At 40.4% G+C, this 21,083-nt stretch overlaps 1 protein-coding gene across 1 annotated transcript; it reads right to left on the bottom strand.

Annotated features, from left to right (window-relative positions):
- Positions 1-50: 50 nt before the first annotated feature.
- mapk14b (mitogen-activated protein kinase 14b) lies at positions 51-20,346 on the bottom strand. Its single transcript, XM_089009702.1, has 12 exons — positions 19,943-20,346; positions 12,618-12,747; positions 9,527-9,585; positions 8,969-9,080; positions 8,757-8,786; positions 8,577-8,624; positions 8,376-8,490; positions 6,401-6,472; positions 4,421-4,500; positions 4,075-4,153; positions 2,047-2,220; positions 51-1,942 (listed from the first exon to the last, which is right to left on the bottom strand). The coding sequence occupies exons 1-12, from the start codon at positions 20,056-20,058 to the stop codon at positions 1,875-1,877; spliced, it is 1,083 nt and encodes a 360-aa protein (XP_088865828.1). The 5' UTR covers positions 20,059-20,346; the 3' UTR covers positions 51-1,874.
- Between the last annotated feature and the right edge of the window lie 737 nt (positions 20,347-21,083).

Below are 21,083 nucleotides of genomic sequence, written 5' to 3'. Positions count from 1 at the left end.
GAGAAAAGTATTTTTAGATGGAAAAAAAATCTCAAAATAAAGTGCAGTGCCACGAGTGTACGATTTATTACATTTTAAAACTCAACAAGTAGTGGTAGTAAAAAAAAAAGAAAGAAAACACACCAACTCGGGCAATGTGTTTAAAATTGGGATCTTTGTTTCTTTTTGTGTCATGGGTTTTTTTCATTTATGCTATTTTTAAAAAGACATTTTAAAATGTCACGCAGAATTTGCGTACCTCATTTTGAGAACGACTATTCTACATTACGGTATTTTTATATGCAAAAAAATTAACTCGAGACGATTAAATTCCACCCCCCAGTGGTAGTACAACTAGCAGCAAACAAATCGGTTAATACGGTACAATTTGACTCCTAAAACCATTTCAATTGCATCTATTGTGCATGTTTTCCAGTTTAAAAATTACCTTTATTTTGCCAGGATAGCATCACACAGGTATGTATATGATAACCATGGAAACAACACCTCAAAACACTGGTGCCAATAAAAGCAAAAAATACTTGAAACTGACAAGTTTAACAAAAGACACACCTCTACAAAATATGAGCTTTTGATTCAACACACAAATAATAAGACGTCAGATTTAAAAAGCCTTATATTTGAAAACAAATATTTTCTGAATAAAAGACAGGATGTGCAAGTCTAAAAGTGACTGGATTCTGAAAACAGCTCACTAAGTCAACTGTCTTAACGTTTTTGATTTTGCTGGCAAACCGTCTCAATCTGACAGTTCTGGATATGATTTCACGAAAAATACAATGTGTGGCAGTGCATTCTGGCAATACAGTAAGTGAATGTATGTGCTACTAAAACACACTGGTGGGATTGTCTTAATGTTCCAATTTTGGTCTGATACAAGTTGTAACTGCAGTCATAAGATTTCTAATACATTTGGTTTCTGGTAAAGGATAGCGCTCCATAAATAACAAACTGAAGGCTGAATGTTTTGTCTTATTTTTTAACAAATAACATTCTTCAACATGAATATACAAAACAGATAATATAAATATAAGACAGCCCAACATATCCACAAAACATTCATTGAACACTTGTGATTTATAAACGCAATATGATTAAAGTACACAGCCAGCTCATGACGTGATGAATAACATTTAAAACATAAAAGAAATCTCACACAATAGTGGTCCAGCTGGATGTGAGTGGATGCTGAAATAATGTACAGAAACTAAAGTGCTAACAGGAGATGTGAGTGAGAATAATTGAGGCATACAGAAAACAAACACCTCAGGGTCGTAGAGAACAAAACATTGAAAGACAGAATCAAATTATAAAAACAAAGCCTCGACTGTAACACACACTGAAGAGATGTGTCATACACACTTTATTTATTAAATAATAAATCTCCTTTCATACCTTAAGACATCATTCATACTGCGTGTCCAATGTTTACTGGCCTGGCTGAATCAGTTGTATACAAACACTGCTTTTGTTGTTAATCTAAAACACGTCTATGTACAAAAATATGCAATTTCAAAGTGGAAGAGGATACATTTGATAAATATCTCCTTAAAATGTTTCATTTCTACTTGCTTATTATTACTTTCTTTGTCAACTAAAGAGAAGTTGCTCCAATTTGCTCACAAATATCAAGAACACAATGGCAGCTGTTAATCTAACTAAATTATTAGTTAGGATAGAAAATTAAAAAAGAAAACCTGCAACACGAGTGATCGCAGAAACACACAGTCCAGTTCAGTCCCTGACAATTACCCCCCAGAGATTTAAAGATGGCAGGCACTTGAAAACATTGTGGTGATGTTGAAAGTGTTTGGAAAGTCTGGCCAAAATCCCACACGCTGTTTCCGTTGAAGTTTGGATGTCTCTATTCTTCCTCATGACTCCATTTCATCCCTGTCGAAAGATGGCGGCTCAAAGCTGACCACCTCCTCATAGGTTAATCCTATTGGATAGGAAAGAGAGGAAGAAAAAGTTTCCATAGAAACTCAAGTTCTGTCATGAGCTTTAAACCCCTTCTCCTTAAATATGGAAAACATGCCTACATACTTTTCCACTCCTCAATTTCCAGCTCGCGACTCTCAAAGCTCTGGTCATACGGCTCCGCTTCAGGCTCATCATCTGGATCGTGGTACTGAGCAAAGTAAGGGTGAGCGAGCGCTTCGGATGCAGTGATCCGCTTGTCTGTGTCCAGCACCAGCATTTTCTCCAGCAGGTCCACAGCTAGATGGATGGAGAACGCGGGACAATGTTCACCATGAGAACCACCGGTACAAATTTGGATCACATATTTCAGATTTTTGTCTATTTGGTGTTCATGCTTTGTACTAATTTCAAAATATCTCGCAGAAATCACCAGAACTAAATCATTTTATTTATTTATGTATTTATGTGTTCATATACATATTCATGTATTTGTGTATTTATGTATTTATTTATGAATCTATTTATTTGTTCATTTAAATATATGTATTTACAGTGAGACCTAAACTTACAAACACCTTGTCTTACAAACGTCAAATTTATGAAAATTAAACCTTATAATAAGCACTATTTTCATAATACACACCCACCACGGCTGGCGGAGTGATCTTCGGCGGAAGCACACGACCAAACAGCACCAGAGGTTAAGTTACCAACAGTCCTTATGGAAGGTGACTCTCCTTCCATAAGCCATCAACGACCATCAAAAAGGTGAATAAAACTTTATTTTACAGCAGTTTAATTATTTAATTACAGTCCTCATGTAATGCGCCTCTCTTTCCAAACAGCAATTCCCTTTGACCTTCGACCTCCAAAGCCATTCCATCAAGCCATAAATGACCATCGCAAATGTAAATAAAGTGACTATGATACAATGCAGTGTATTTCTTTCATTACAATACAATAGCACATTTATTATACATCGAATAAGGTATGTTGTGTGTAGTTTTAAGGCTTATTTAGTTGAAAAGTATATTTTATGGAAACCCGGGAACGGATTATTCCCATTTTAATGGTTTCCTATGGGAAATTATTTTTTGAGATACACACTTTTCGCCTTACACACTCTGTCTGGGAACCAATTAAGTTCGTAAATTGAGGTCTCACTGTATTTATCTATTTACCTATTCTTCTATTTACCTATTAATCAATTTACCTATTCATATATGGATTCATCTAGTTACCTATTCATCCATTTACCTATTCAAAATGTATTTACCTATTCATCTATGTATTTATCTACTTACCTATTTACCTATGTATCTATTTACCTATTTATCTATTCGTCTATTTAGCTACCGTATTTTTCGGATTATAAATCAGTTTTTTTTCATAGTTTGGTCGGGGGTGTGACTTATAAAAAGGGAGCGACTTACATATGCTTTTTTTTATTACTGTATATTATTTCACATGTTATTTTCACATTTAACCACAAGAGCGCGCTCTAGGCCTGGCTGATATTGTGGTGTTGAAACATCTGTGAGCCGTCAAAATCTGTGAGCGCCGAGACAGTAGCCTACACATTTCTATAACAGGTGTTACAGGGAAAGCGACGTAGAAGAGGAAGTGGCGCCTTGTCTACCTGCCGAGTTGGGGGAGTTATTTAAAAGTGACACAGAGGATGAAGATTTCCTTGGATTTGGTGATTTGGAGTAAAACCTGATATTTTGGTAAACTTGTTAGCATGTTATTTGTGCTAGAGTTATCTGAATAACTCTTGTAAAAGACTGTTCTGGGTTACCAAAAAGGAGGTGTGTCCATCGGAGTTGCGTAGAGCGAGAGCTGCGGTGTTATGTTGGGAAAAAAAAGCAGTGAAACGGAGCCTGATGTTCTCTCTTATTTTAATTTAATTCATTTATTTTAAATTGCTTTTCAAGATGACATGTATGTTGTTTGGTATTGGATTTTATCAAATAAATTTTCTTCAAAAATGCGACTTATCCTCCAGTGCGACCTATATATGTTTTTTTCTTCTTAATTATGCAATTTTTGGCTGGTGCGACCTATAATCCGGAGCGACGTATAATCCCAAAAATACGGTATTCATCTATTTATTTATCTATTTATGTATTTATTTATTTAAAGGCCACTTACCAAGAGGATTGGCACCGATGAATACATCTGCAAAGTTTCTTTTGGGCATGTGGGCAAGTGAGTTGATATAGTTCCTTGCCTGCAAAAAGAGGGGAAAAAAAACATAGCCCGGTTATAAAGTGATGAGAAAAATCCGCACTTCTATTGTTGCATATTCAGTGCATCACTGCATCGAGACAGACGGGAAACGAAATCAGTGAAAGGCGAGCAGATGCTCGTTTGCAGAACACGCGTAGCGAACGGTAGGAATTTTTGCACGCTGCATCTGTCAAAATAGTTTTGCACTTGAAGTTGTTGTTTGATGGCATCTTCAGATAAGGCAAGCTTGAGATGTCAGAGATCTCACCTCATGGCTAGGCATTGTGCTTATCAGGGAGGCTGGGGGGGTCCCAGTCAGACGCATTATCTGCTGCAGTTGGTTTATGTCTAACATGTCTGAGTCAAGGGGCCTCTTATGGAGAAGAGCAAAGAGCATGTGTGCTTTGAAAAAGGCTTGTGCACAAGGATGGATGAAACAAACGCAGGATGAAACTAAACATGCAAGAAGGTATTGTTAGCGATATTCAGCCATGGTAGAGCATCAGTGCTACAGTGCAGCCTCACCTACCCGCCATACAATTATAAATAGAAACAAGAAATAGAGCTACACAGAAAAGGCTATTTTAAATATGTATATATGTAAACAAACAAAAAAAGAAACAATGACAAAGCATTTATGGTGATACCTTGCTACTCAATCACCTGTCAAGCTGTTGATGGACCGTATCATCCAGTTATGTACATGAACACAGTCTCTTCCCTGATGCAGCCGTTTGGAGCGCAAACCGCTTGGACTCAATACTCACTCGTGATATTTTTTTTTCTGTGAACGTGCATTGATCTAGAAGAGCAATTGTGCAATCAGAAAACACTGATGTGGGCTCACCATCTCCATTAGCGATCATGCCAAATAAGTTGGTTGGAAGCCTTCCACACAAAGCTCAGACAACTTTTATTTGCTTTTAAGTTGTGCACTGAAGCGGTCAAGTCTTGTAGACTAACTGTTTTGAAATAAATTGTCCAAACTGAAAGATAATTCAGGGCAAACTAGGAAGTAGAGTCCAGCTACCTGACTGTTAAACTTAAAGGACAACCGACGTCTCCGGACAAGTTGTGTCCATAATTTGTAAAATGGCTTCAGATAACTTCTACTGAGCGTATTTTAATAAGATTCCACCGCATATAGCTATATTTTACGTTTTAAGACTCACGCTGAATATTCAGGAAGTCTTGTTTTTGAGTTGGTGACGAGTCCGTACGTGACGTAACTGAAGGAACGCCCCTGACCGAAAAAAAGACATTGTAGCAGTCTTTCCATCACGTCAATGTATTTTGCTGTACTTGTTTGGTCTGAAAACCTCGTGTTGCACCAAAAAGCCACCAGAAGAGGGCGACCAAGCTCCATGGAAGGAATTTATCAGTCTGTGGAAACGGGCTGATTAATTCATCACAGGAGCTTGGACGCCATTTTCTGCCTCTTTTTGGGTGATACATTTCCCCCCAATGTTACCTCAAAATGGCACGGAATAGATTCTTTAATCGATTGCAAACATGCATGCTTTCCTCTTCAGAACTATTTGAATCATATTCATAACTGGATGATAAACAAGAAAGCATCTTCTCCGAATCTGAAGCCATTGTTTTGATTCTCGAGCAAGGCAAGACGTCTTGGCATGACATCACGAACTGGGGCGGGACTTTCTGAAAATGCCCAATTCGCAGCTCAATTTTTTTTGCAGATTTTGGACACTTTCAGTAATTTTTATTGGTGTTTTGCATTTGACTAAAAATATCACCATGCGTGTTTTGGGTATTTTAGATGCTATAATACCTTTTTCGGATGTCAATTAGGAAACAAAAAAGTGGTGTTGGTCCTTTAAGGATTAAATCCAAGTGTGCCCCCCACTCAACCATCGAGAATCCATTAACTAAGGGAATGCACGAGCACTGATAAGATGTGTACTTTGTTTGCGTATTACTGCTTCATTTGAGCACTGTTACACTGAACTACTGCGCGGGGAATGCTTGGTGGACGAGAAACAGGAAGGCGGAATGTATCACACAGACAACAGTGGGCAGCGCAGAGTCAGATAACACAGGGAAGTCCATCTCACATACAGGCACATACACACAACAAGCACATTGTCTCCCGCAGAGCACTAATTACAAGTTCATTCACACACTATTGATTCCTCGTGAATGGGACACGTCACCACTCAGTCTGCACTGAGCCACAACCGTGTGCACAACTCAAGAGACAGAGAATTGGAGCCGAGTGGAAGGATACGATCAGTGCCAGGGAACAGCGTCCGTCCGGTGAGAAGTTCGGCCATGATGCAGCCCACTGACCAGATGTCCACTGAAACATGGAAACAAAACAGTGAAGGATTTTGATAATGACATTTTGGCTTTGTATCCACGATCGCTGAAAGGAAATTTTGGTGCCATTTAATGCAGTGAAATCTGAAAAACGCATTGTATTTATTATTATTTTTTCTCAATTCATAGATGGTTTGTTTGTTTTGCAAGCACATGAATTAAAGAAAAACAATGTGCATAACAATATTTATTTGAAAACTGTTGAAAGCTCCATTGGATGGTACGAGCAGGTTTTTTTTCTGAAACCCAAAAAAGGTGCAGCAACCAAGTCAAACATATGTACCGTATTTTCCAGACTATAAATTGCACCGGATTACAAGGCACATCTTCAATGAATGACAAAGTATATTCCGGTGTATAAGGCACATCCAAAAGCTTTGATTTTCTTCAAAAGATGACCCTGCGCCTTATACGCAGATGCGCCTTATAGGTGAAGGAATATTGAGTCACAACAGGTCTCACAATTACTGTCAGCAGCCACCGACTCCATTTTCCCCTGTAGAAGAAGTAGTGCGTAAACACAGCCTTTACTGTAGCGCCTTAAAATGTAGTGTGCTTTATATTTGGACACTTTTATATATTTATAGGTTATATTTGGAAAACCTTTTTCATTAATTGGGGGTGCGCCTTATACGCCAGAAAATATGGTATTTAAAAACTTTGTCCATATATATATATGTATAACATGCACCACGTTATAAGGTGAACCTTCAATGAATTACTAATCTTAAAACTATATTTTCCATATATAAGGCGCACTTGAGTATAAGGCGCATGGTCAGCTTTTGGAAAAAAAAATGGAAGGTTTTTAGGTGCACCTTATACACTGGAAAATACGGTAATGCAACCCACTTCAACACATCAGAAACGTTATCATAAAGTCATAAGCTTCATATTTTTTTAAACGGACAAGCCCAAATGGTCACAAATGCGGTGAATTTACAGCTTTAAGTTTTTGTGTTGGCATTAAGTTACAATTCAAATTCATAGATTGAAATGAACTGTTTTTTTTTCTCAATTACAGTGAGACCTCAATTTACAAACACCTTATCTAACGTCAAATTTATGAAAATGAAACCTTATAATAAGCACTATTTTCATAATACACACCCACCACGGCTAGCGGAGTGATCTTTGGCGGAAGCACACGACCGAACAGCACCAGAGGTTAAGTTACCAACAGTCCTTATGGAAGGAGACTCTCCTTCCATAAGCCATCAACGACCATCAAAAAGGTAAATAAAACTTTATTTTACAGCAGCATTTCTTTAATTACAGTCCTCATGTAATGCGCCTCTCTTTCCAAACAGCAATTCCCTTTGACCTTAGCCAAAATGGAACTGTATAGTGCCACTTAGCAGTTTTTTTGACAACGATACTAGTGCAGCGTGTTCTACCGGAAACAAATTCCTTGTGTGTCCTACATACTTGGCAATAAAGATGATTCTGATTCTGATTCTGATTCTTCTGACCTCCAACGCCATTCCATCAAGCCATAAATGACCATCACAAATGTAAATAAAGTGACTTTATGAGACAATGCAGTGTATTTCTTTCATTACAATACAATAGCACATTTATTATACATAGAATAAGGCATGTTGTGTGTAGTTTTAAGGCTTATTTAGTTGAAAAGTATATTTTATGGAAACCCGGGAACGGATTATTCCCATTTTAATGGTTTCCTATGGGAAATTTTTTTTGGAGATACACACTTTTCGCCTTACACACACTGTCTAGGAACCAATTAAGTTAGTAAATTGAGGTCTCACTGTATTAGAGTGTGTGAATGAATACAGCCCAAAACATACTCCAATGACAGCAAAAGTGAATGATGCAATAATCAAATCAAGGAACAAAGCGTTCTCTCGGAGTCCGTGTACCTGTCATGTTGTAGTGCATCCAGTTCAGCATAATCTCTGGTGCTCGGTACCATCGAGTTGCCACATAGCCAGTCATTTCGTCATCCGTATGTCGGGCCAAACCGAAATCCAGAATCTGTAAGGGGGGGGGGCAAGAAATATTAGTGGTGTAAAGAAAATTGTGACCGGTGTTTGAGTTTTTTTTTTTTAATGGTCACCTACCTTCAACTCACAATCTTCATTGACAGCCAGGTTACTGGGCTTCAAATCCTGGGGAGACACAACAAAAACACAATGTAGGAAATCTCAGGCTGGATTTATTGTTTTTAGCCTTTACTTTTTATTGGGAATGTAGTTAAATATGATCTCAATGCTCAAGAATGATGATAAAACGGCACTTACTCTGTGGATGATATCTGCAGAATGGATATACTACACAGGGAGGGGAAAAAATAGGTAAAATGAAACGCAGATTCTTCTAAAGTGTGTTTTAATAGCCAAGTTGCGAGTTCAGATATTCTCATATCAGAAATAAAATATGAAGCGGCAAGTAATGCATTGAAGCACCCAACTGATCAGCGGTGTATGACTACTCAGCGTTACATTAAACCGACCTTTAGGCCTCTGAGAATCTGATAGATGAGAAACTGGACGTGGTCATCCGTTAGCTTCTGACACTTGACGATGTTGTTGAGGTCTGCCCCCATTAAATGCGTCACCAAGTAGCTGCAAAATAGTACCAAGCACTATTATTGACACATGTCAAAGTGTAGTGACGACAATGGGTGAGATGGACCACACACACACACACACACACACACACACACACACACACACACACACACACACACACACACACACACACACACACACACACACACACACACACACACACACACGTGTTTCGCCGCGGTGAACTACAAGCGCTAACGCAAGCGTCATCTCACATATAGCGTTACGTTAGACCCCTCTACACATTCACTGGAGTCGTCTGCACGCACAAATGCGCAGACTGCCAGATGGCTGTTACCATGGAAACAACTCCAATGCGCAGAGTGCATCTGCTTAACCTACATTCAACCTTAAACACTACATGGGAGGTATATGATTGTGTACTTCACAGAGATAATGTTAAGTGATGAAAGGGAAAAAAAAAACCAAGTGGGACTTACACATCGGTGAACTCTTCTAAACTTGTTGCAGGTGTGAAAACATCTAACAGACCGATTACCTGTCGGAGAGAAAAAGAAAGATGGTCAAGATCATGCTTACACACACTGATTATAAGACACGAGATAAGCGTTCTTCAATATCCGGACTTTAATTGTCTCAATCAGAAAGCCGAGCCACTGCACACAAGCGTTAGTAGTTTAGATTAGATTACAATGGCACTGTATGTTCAAACACAGACAAACTGGGTCGTCCAAATAACCGCTGTCAGGTAAAAGAACAATTGCTGTTTGCTTATGATTTATCACGTGTATTTTTTTTTTTTCAAACCCCCGTGTGGAATGCAAATCAATAGCAGTCACTAGAACGAGGTCAAGTCACAAAACGTGCAAGTGAGACACTCACTCAACTTGTTTGTTTGAGAGCATCGTCGCGTCTAAAAACAATATGATGAGTGTGGCATGCAGCCAGGTTTGGAGATCAAGCATGCACACGCGGACGATAACTTAATGCTAAAGCTGGCGAGGAGGGATTGCCATGGAAACGACAGTTATCCACATTCCTTTTTTGATGATAAAATGTATGCATACATTAATACATTGTGTTTCCCTGCATGCCAACAAGGAGGTCATACGGGGATGCAGGCCCCCGTGAACCCCACCTCCCCCCTCCCAAAACATAGAGTGCAACAGATAACTACGATACAGTATTATACTGTAAAACGCAGTTGTTCTGTAGCAGCTTCACCACGTGCCCACCCGCGCAGCACACCCACACAGATGATTGGTAGGCAGCAGTCACAACAAATAATCCGATTGGTTCATCCTCGCTTTCCAAATTGAAAAAAAAAAAAAAAAAACAGGGAGTCTCCCGGCAACAGCAGAAGGAAAACAGAATGTCTCTCTCTTACTCTCTTACTGTCTGTGCAACAAAAGGTAAGTGATATGCCACACTGATGAATTTAAAAAGCACACACACACACACACACACACACACACGCACACGCACAAATGCATGCCATTCTCCATGTTATGATGAAACTATAAAGCAAGAAAAATGAATGGAAAATCATATATGCCGTTTTCCCTTTACATTGTGGCCGGTAGGTGTTTGTTTACTCCACTACAGGTGTCCATAGTGGAAGGAATATACTGAGCGCGACTATTTGAGCAGAGGATATATAAATAAGATCACCTGTGCAGCTTCATATCTTTTCATTCATCATGACCTGCTACACTGTAAAACCCAACAAGTTGAAAGTACTCAAATTTTTTATGGCAACTGATTACTTCAAAATTTTTGAGTACAGTTTACTCAAAAGTTTTGAGTAACCTGTAACCTGTTTTGAGTAACCTGTACAGGTTACTCAAAACTTTTGAGTAAACTGTACTCAAAAATTTTGACGTAATCAGTTGCCATAAAAAATTTGAGTACTTTCAACTTGTTGGGTTTTACAGTGTATAGGTGTGTGTCACTACTTTTGTCTCTTGTTCCTTTGACGCCTCTTTCAAAATGAATCAGGTGATCTTAGCAAAAAAAAAAAAAAAAAAAAACGCCGGACTGTTTGCGCAGCAGCTGAACAAGAACATACATCATGTGCAATGACACAAAAACAAAAGAGCCTGTAGAGACACTGGGACTCCTGTCGAAACGCAGACGCTATATTGTGAAGCTGTTAACAGGGAAGCTGCACAGACAAGTTCCAATTGTGTTTTGGCATGAAAATGCTCCTCTGTGGAACATGTTCAGAAAATAAGGAAGTGTGAAAGGTTTGAATTGAGCATCTCTATTTCGTCCTTCTTCTTCAGAAATAACATTCTCGCAAAAAAAATACAATTAAAAGAGGCACCATCACCCACCACTTCCTAACAGTCCACATACGAGTGGGCGAATACAACGATACTGAAGATATCAGTGGCAAGCGGTGGATTTCATTGCTAGGCCTTCAGTAGTACTACGTTTGAATGTATCCAGACTGAAAACCAATGGTGGTGTGGACGGTACAATTAGCCAGGAAATAACTATCCGACCTGTCCATCTTTTCTCGAAAAGTCTGTCTTATAAATGGCTTCAACAGTAAATCTGCAACCAAATCCATTTCTTCTCCTCCTTCAGCCATTGTGGGTTGACAAAATTGTTAGTAAATCCACACAATATATTTGCTTATGCAGCTCACGAACGATACAGTGTGCTAGCTCTGGCCAGTATGCACTTGTCACTAGCGGATAGTGATTAAAGCAGTTTTCGCAAACTATGATTGACTAGTAACTAGTCCAATCATAGTTTTCAAAAACTCTGGTGTTGACCAGTGCCTGTAAGAAGGCATTGGTACCCCCTTTGGTTTGCCAATTTGAAATCTGATCGGTGAGAGCAACAGTTTGATCGAGACAGGGCCCACAGAACTGATTATGAAAGCGTCCAGGTTTCTGATCGTGGTAACAAATGACGACAGAAATACGAAAACACAAATCCGTAAGCAGCGCAACAGGGGAAAGTAATGAAAGAAAGCTGAAAGACAATTTGGATTATTTTATAAGAATTCGTGGGAAAAATATAATTAACATCAGTCTGTGATTCAGATATTTTTAGGCCAGCAGAGAAGGCTTTACAGGCCTTGGTGGTCCACCACTGGAACATATACTGTATCAAGTAACATTGGGGGAAAAAAAAGATGTTTGAGTCACTACAGTTGAATGTCTGTTTTCTTGGTGGGGTTTCATTGGTCGCCTCATGCTTTCCATACTTGATCATCTGCAGTTTCCTGTGATATATTTGTATCGGTTTCACAAATACAGAGACCGCTGTTCGCACTGGACATTTTCTTTGCCTGGAGTGGCTTGACAAGCCACTGTGATTACGTAACATTACAGTAAGTGGTCAAAGTGGATGTAGCACCAGTATGCAGCATCTAACACGCATGTGGGGCAAGTGTGTGCAGGTGATTTATCTCCAAGGCACAGCAACACGGTCGTTTGAAATTCTTCTTTTGGCACCCACTGGTCATATGTAGGCCATCGGGTGCATCTTCAAATGCAGCACATGGTGACGATCCGCTCTAATTAATTAGCTTTCTTCGGAATTTTGAAGACTTACATTTTCGTGTTTCATATGTTTAAGAAGCCGCAGCTCTCTGTAGGTTCTCTTTGCATGGATGATGGATTGGAAAGGTCTGGATAACTTCTTCACTGCTACTTTAAGGTTCGTCTTCACGTCAAACGATGAACTGGAAGATAAACAAACGTAGATAGATGTTAAAATGTTCACGGTAATAAAATGCATTATTTCATAGTCGATAACATATTACTGGATTAAATGGTAACATGTGGGTTACATTGTTAACAAAGGATGGAGACAACACAGGTTCCCGAAACCGTATGGTCAGAAGCTGGATCAGCGACATGCCTGAATTGGAAGTATTAGCTGTATTGTGTAAAAGCACACGTGCAAAAATCCCATGATTATTAACAGAGAAAAAAACTGACAAAACAGTTCACATTTATTTTGAACTGTAGCAACAACAAACAACACTCAGCGTGTTTATTGATGTAAATTGTCTTTGGGTGTTGCCCTAGAAATGCGGCCTCACTTGTCGCTCACTTGCATTTTGGCTTTGTACTCCTTTTAATTTCCCCACACCAAAGGGTTCAGGCTTCTTTGTGACAAACTACTAAATCATTTTTTGGGTACTTTATGGAGATGACAAAGAAAAACCCGCATTCCGTTTTGGCGCCTGTGTGAGCAGTCAACTCAATGCAACCAATTATTACCTTGGGTACAAAAAGTTAGCTAGACGCACCTTTCTCTGTGAATTACAAGTGTTTAGCTTTGATAGGCCGCACGTTCTCCTGTATGCCATGCTAGTTAGCCTGACTAGCATTTATTGCAACCACATGTCTGAAGGTAGTGTTTAAAAAAAAGTCTGAAGAGTTTTGACATAAATTTCTCCACTGCGAGACTTATAAAGGCGAATCCAATGACATGCTAACATACATGAGAAACCCATCTTTGCTTTTGTGGCGAAGGTGAATGACTTGTAGGTGCTTGGGTCAGTTATCTCGTGTCATTCTCTTCCTTGTTGTGATTGATGAACTGGAACAGAAACAGTTGTGACTAAATTAACGCATTCACGAATTTATTCGGAAATTGAAAAGCATGACGTTGAGCGCCATTCCCGAATTTGTTTGGGTTTTGGTTCTTCTTGCGATGGGGTGCCGATAAAGCGCTGGTCAGACCTCTGACGATGTTTTTCACTCCCACGAGGGAGCAGCATTTGCCTTTGTACAGCCGCCCCCATTTCAAGATCAAATCACTCCAGACCCATATAACTTGGGAATTAACTATGTTTTTGTCATGAAAGAGTCTAAGGTTTCTTACGTTTCATTGAATGTCTATGTAGTCTGAAAACTCAATATTCTGTGTGTCCTGTAATTTGAGTGAAAATGACAAAAACCCTGGCACTGGAATGGACACATTTTTGCACATTGTCTGGTAGTGAATGAATTAAAAGCAAAACACAGATGTCAAAACTAAGGCAAGTTTTCATTGCCTGACTGACGGCTAGCTAATAGTTGTAGTCGAATTGGAAAACGTTGCCGGCTAAACTGGAAAACCCGAGAGATTTGACAACCGTGCTTCATGAAGACAATGAGGTGGAAGTCATGCAGCGCGCCAGATGGGCCCCTGGCCTGCACTGCCCGTGTAAACTGAGGGAATATGCCCCCCCGGCCCCCATTCAATCACTCACATTCCTTCTAGGTTGACTAGTTACGCTGCGGTGAGACACACCGAGCACGCAGTGTTTTGTTTTTCACCTATGTCCCACCAGGACATCTTCACTGTGAAACTAACTGCGCCAGTGACCCAGTCTCCAAGTGCAGAATGAACTGGATTATATTGCTCCATTACGTGTTTAAGTCATTTCCTCAAATGACGCTTCCAATAGAGAGATACAAACACTTTGTACTTTCAGTCAGCAGTTTATCAGTTTCACAGCACCAATGGATGATCTGCCTAAACAGCCATAACAACAGCATTAAAGGACAACCGACATCACTTTTTCGTTTCCTAAGTGACATCAGAAAAAACGTTTTATAGCAATTAAAATACCCAAAACACGCAATATGATATTTTTAGTCAAATGCAAAACACAAATAAAAATGACTTAAAGTGTGCTGAAACCGGAAAAAATTGAAACCGGAAATGGCCAGTTTCAGAAGGTCCCGCCCCTTTGTTCGTAGTGTCACACGTAGTGTTCGAGAATCAAAACAATGGCTTCAGTTTCGAAAAAGATGCTTTCTTGTTACTCATCCAGTTATGAATATGATTCAAATAGTTCTGAAGAGGAAAGCATACATGTTTGCAATCGATTAAAGAATTTATTCCGGTTATTTTGATGCATCTGGAGAGAAATGTAGTGACAAACCCTTTAGTACTCACAGTACCCAAAAAAAGGCAGAAGATGGCGACAAAGCTCCGTGGAAATTGTCTCCTGGGAAGTTTTGTCAGCGAACATCAAATACACTGGGGAAGTCTTGTCACAACACACAAGGATTCACCATCGCGTTATTTATGTGTTTTCCTTCTAATTTCGCCATCGACACGGATCAACACGAAGTTTTCAGACCAAACAAAGTATCGCAAAATGCATTGACGCCATGAAAGGACTGCTACAATGTGTCCTTTCTCAGTCAGGGGCGTTCCTTCCGTGACGTCACATCAGGCATCGTCACCGACTCAAAAACAAGACTTCCGGAATATTCAGCGCTAGTCTTAAAACGTAAAATATAGCTATATGTGGTGGAATCTTTGTAAAATACGCTCAGTCGAAGTCATTTGAAGCAGTTTTACAAATTATGGACACAACTTGTCCGGAGATGTCGGTTGTCCTTTAAGATAAAGCAGGGTGTTTTTGATTCATCGGCACGAGTGAAATAACGACACGCAACCGGGGGACTTTCTGTCCCATGGCCACGTGAAACAACTCTGTTGTCATCTCTGGTTGAACACGCAACTTTTGGTCAACGTTGATTTAACTGAGGCGCCTGTGCGGTGCTGTTTTAAAAAGAGTCGCTAATCTGCTGAATAAACATGACTGGTCAAAGCAAACAGCATCCAATTAGGCCACAATAAAAAAGGGAGAGTAATAAGACAGCGGCTATAAAAATGGAAAAAGAGCGGCGGTGCAGGAGAGGTGAGCATAGGCAAGTAAGGACAGTTCCAAGAAGACGATAGAACCGCTTTGTGTTATTTTCTTGTGCCGGTCCCAAGCCCGGATAAATACAGAGGGTTGTGTCAGGAAGGGCATCCCACGTAAAAGCTTGGCCAAAACAAGGATGCGGATGAAACCTCTAAAGATGGAGGCCATTGATTTTCTGTGGCGATCCCTTCAAGGGAAAAGCCGAAAGGAAAAGAAGAAGAACAGTGTGACTTGGCCAAGTGTGGCTGAAATACTTTGGATGTCCTTGGAAAGGCTTCAAAGGGCATTGACACACCCCCCCAAAAAAAATGTTAGAAAGCGATGAACGACAGTTGACTAGTTACGCTGCGGTGAGACACACCGAGCACGCAGTGTTTTGTTTTTCACCTATGTCCCACCAGGACATCTTCACTGTGAAACTAACTGCGCCAGTGACCCAGTCTCCAAGTGCAGAATGAACTGGATTATATTGCTCCATTACGTGTTTAAGTCATTTCCTCAAATGACGCTTCCAATAGAGAGATACAAACACTTTGTACTTTCAGTCAGCAGTTTATCAGTTTCACAGCACCAATGGATGATCTGCCTAAACAGCCATAACAACAGCATTAAAGGACAACCGACATCACTTTTTCGTTTCCTAAGTGACATCAGAAAAAACGTTTTATAGCAATTAAAATACCCAAAACACGCAATATGATATTTTTAGTCAAATGCAAAACACAAATAAAAATGACTTAAAGTGTGCTGAAACCGGAAAAAATTGAAACCGGAAATGGCCAGTTTCAGAAGGTCCCGCCCCTTTGTTCGTAGTGTCACACGTAGTGTTCGAGAATCAAAACAATGGCTTCAGTTTCGAAAAAGATGCTTTCTTGTTACTCATCCAGTTATGAATATGATTCAAATAGTTCTGAAGAGGAAAGCATACATGTTTGCAATCGATTAAAGAATTTATTCCGGTTATTTTGATGCATCTGGAGAGAAATGTAGTGACAAACCCTTTAGTACTCACAGTACCCAAAAAAAGGCAGAAGATGGCGACAAAGCTCCGTGGAAATTGTCTCCTGGGAAGTTTTGTCAGCGAACATCAAATACACTGTGGAAGTCTTGTCACAACACACAAGGATTCACCATCGCGTTATTTATGTGTTTTCCTTCTAATTTCGCCATCGACACGGATCAACACGAAGTTTTTGGACCAAACAAAGTATCGCAAAATGCATTGACACCATGAAAGGACTGCTACAATGTGTCCTTTCTCAGTCAGGGGCGTTCCTTCCGTGACGTCGCATCAGGCATCGTCACCGACTCAAAAACAAGACTTCCGGAATATTCAGCGCTAGTCTTAAAACGTAGAATATAGCTATATGTGGTGGAATCTTTGTAAAATACGCTCAGTAGAAGTCATTTGAAGCAGTTTTACAAATTATGGACACAACTTGTCCGGAGATGTCGGTTGTCCTTTAAGATAAAGCAGGGTGTTTTTGATTCATCGGCACGAGTGAAATAACGACACGCAACCGGGGGACTTTCTGTCCCATGGCCACGTGAAACAACTCTGTTGTCATCTCTGGTTGAACACGCAACTTTTGGTCAACGTTGATTTAACTGAGGCGCCTGTGCGGTGGTGTTTTAAAAAGAGTCGCTAATCTGCTGAATAAACATGACTGGTCAAAGCAAACAGCATCCAATTAGGCCGCAATAAAAAAAGGGAGAGTAATAAGACAGCGGCTATAAAAATTGAAAAAGAGCGGCGGTGCATAGGCAAGTAAGGACAGTTTCAAGAAGACGATAGAACCGCTTTGTGTTATTTTCTTGTGCCGGTCCCAAGCCCGGATAAATACAGAGGGTTGTGTCAGGAAGGGCATCCCACGTAAAAGCTTGGCCAAAACAAAGATGCGGATGAAACCTCTAAAGATGGAGGCCATTGATTTTCTGTGGCGATCCCTTCAAGGGAAAAGCCGAAAGGAAAAGAAGAAGAACAGTGTGACTTGGCCAAGTGTGGCTGAAATACTTTGGATGTCCTTGGAAAGGCATCAAAGGGCATTGACACACCCCCCCAAAAAAATGTTAGAAAGCGATGAACGACAGCCCATACTTGCTTGTGAGCCTTTCATTCTTCTCTTGTACTCAATTATGAAATGCGGCTGTTTCCAATGAACCGATTCACCTGTGTAATGTTTGAGTGTTTTTACTTTACTTTTGAGTAGCTGCAGACAGTCAGTCCGCAGATCTGATTACATGAGAGTGCATTAGGACTCTGTTTGCTGAAATGTGAGGGGTGTGCTCACTTTTCAGATGCACACAGCAGGGCTTTATTTCAATCCTGCACACCACGGAGGAAAAAAGGGTGGGATTAGGACATTGATTTTACATTAAGTGGAGAACGAAAGCTGAGCCATGGGAGAAAAAGACACACACACACACACTATCGGGCAAAGCTGTACAGAGTGTAGAATACTTAACATATTCCAGAAACGATTTAGCTGTCACAAGTTCAGCAAAAAAATGGAGTTAAAAAAAAATGCACTTTTATTTCAACAAAAAATGCCACCTCACTGAAGCAGATTCTTAGCGTTCCCAAAATACACTAGTTATTGTCATTACAACGACAACCGAGTACCCTTGAATTTGACTATTGCAGATTAGATGGGTGTCATCCAAACGTTTCACAAGGAAATGACGCTGTAGAACTCAATGTGTTAATCGTGGGCCTTTGAAATATATTTCAATTGATATTTAAAGGACAACCGACGTCTCCGGAGAAGTTGTGTCCATAATTTGTAAAATGGCTTCAAATGACTTCTACTGAGCGTATTTTACAGGGATTCCACCACATGTAGCTATATTTTAAGACTCGCAATGAATATTCCGGAAGTCTTGTTTTTGAGTTGGTGACGAGTCCGTATGTGACGTCACTGAAGGAACGCCCCTGACCGAAAAAAGGACACATTGTAGCAGTCCTTCCATCACGTCAATGCATTTTCATGTACTTTGTTTGGTCTGAAAGCTCTGTGTGAGGAATTAATCAGCCCGTTTCCACGGGCCGTTAACACAGAGGTTTGTCGCCATTTTCTGCGCTACATTTCCCGCCCCCAGATACCCCAAAATGTCACGTAATAAATTATTTAATTGATTGCAAACGTATGCGTTCCTCTTCAGAATTATTTGAATCATATTCATAACTGGATGAGTAACAAGAAAGCATATTCTCCGAATCTGAAGCCATTGTTTTGATTCTCCAGCAAGGCAAGACGTCTTGGGTGACACCACAAACAAGGGGGCGGGACCTTCTGAAATTGGCCACTTCCGGATTCATTTTTTTTTTTTGCAGTTTCAGCACACTTTAAGTCATTTTTATTGTTTTGCATTTGACTAAAAATATCATACTGCGTGTTTTGGGTATTTTAAATGCTATAAAACGTTTTTCTGATGTCAGTTAGGAAACAAAAAAGTGATGTCGGTTGTCCTTTAAATGCAGGTGAATGTAATTTTTGGTCTGGGTGTACTTTATTTGTATGTACAGTATGTCTCTTCACAAAAGTATCAACTTGGATGTTGGACAGAATTGGATTACGGGGCACTAAATTGCCTTACTTGCATAGCTGCTTGATGTATGGCTCTTAGGTGATGTCATTGCTCACACATCAAGCTTCGAGAAGACGCGCACCATAAGCGCACACGACTGAAGAGTGAGGTGCCATAACAGGATTTAGTGATGACTAAGAGTTGGGTGCCTCACCTCGGGACAGTGAGTCATTAGTGTACTACAAAGAGTGACATCATTCTAGAGAGTCATCACTGTTCATTTTTTTTCTCTGCATCCTATTCAAAGCCCTCACTGTGCACTAGGGGGCCTACTTTACTTACTGCAAACCACGTGACCTTCTGGTGCTCTACGGGACGGCTGCACCCAACTGGAAAATGCATAATACAAGTCGAACGCCGATGCAAAGCGTTGGCTTGTGCATGCCGGAGCGTGGGACACAATCACCGTGTCCTAAACTCGAATCAAATCCGATGAGCAAACCGTTCTTGGGCCCGTTGAATGAGCATGCACAGGCACGCTACTACTAATCAAAGCTGTGCTTTTCAACTTAGACGATACAGGAAACAATAAGCAGTTAAAAGTAAAGGTAAGAATGGCAACTTGGAAGCGTGCATGCTCGTTTTGAGAACTGTAAAAATGTAAAGAATTGAAATGATAAAAGCATATGCTTACCAAACAGAACCGTAGGCACCGGACCCGACGGGAGACAGGTTCTGGTACCGCTCCGGGACCTCCCACATTGTTTTGTTGAGCTCCTGCCGGTAAAAAGTGGGTCTCTCCTGCGACATTCCTGCGGATTTAAGTAGCTCCGCGGAGACGAGGGAAAATAAGGCAGCGGAAAACTTGTGCCCTCTCCTCCTCGTGTGGCACACACAACAAGGCGAGCTTACTCTTGGTAATAATTCGACAAAACTAACGCGATTTCTGGGGAAATGGACGTTAACTAAGAGCGCCCCACGATGCAAAATAGGTTCCGAAGAAAGCTCTGCAATGGTCCGTGCACCTCCTCGCTGGAGGTAACTTCCTCTTCTAAAGGAGCTGGATCTGGTTGGACGAGCGAGCTCGATTATTCGCCTTCTTTCGTGTTGTGCTCGACATGCGGAAACGTGAGCGCGTATTTGTCCTGGTCACAGCGCGTTCCCGGCAAGGAAGTCTCGCGAGAACTCTGACGTCGACGAGAAAACACGGGGTGCTCCTTTCTTCAGGGGGAGGGCGGGAAATTCCCTGTCAATCAAACGCAGTCCTCTTTTGTGATTCTTTAAACATATTTTAAAGAACTCAGAGCAGCCAAAGAGTGATGAATTAAACAATAAGATGACTAATCACCCAAAAAAAAACAACATTGTTGAGACGTATAAAGTATGTTTTTAAATTAAGGAAGTACAGTAAAGTCTCGTTATATCGATATTCAAGGGAGTCCGAAAAATAGCGATATAACCGGGACTATCGATATAGCCGACCCTGTTTGTATGTAATTTTCTCCGTGCGTGCATAGAAATCGTATCGATATAACCGGAACTATCGATATAACGAGACTTTACTGTACCTACCACAAATGCTCCGCTAAAAGCCCCGTGGACTCCTAAGCGCCTTTCAAAACTCTCAAGTACACTTTACAGTCACGGTATAATGTACGTTTACGTTTTGTAGCGTCATAAATTTTGTTAGCTTCTTTTGAATCTTTCTTCTAGGGCTGAGGTTTTGTGCATCGACTTTAGAAAATCATATTCCTGACATGCATGACCGTATAATGCTCGGGAAAGTCCCAAGAACGAAGCAGGCTTCTGATTGGCTGCCAACCTCAGCCCCAGAA

The sequence above is a fragment of the Hippocampus bargibanti genome, linkage group LG12 (assembly GCF_051943395.1).
Source record: "Hippocampus bargibanti isolate YZ-2025 linkage group LG12, ASM5194339v1, whole genome shotgun sequence".
Lineage (NCBI taxonomy): Eukaryota > Metazoa > Chordata > Actinopteri > Syngnathiformes > Syngnathidae > Hippocampus > Hippocampus bargibanti.
This window is presented reverse-complemented; position numbering and strand designations above follow the sequence as displayed.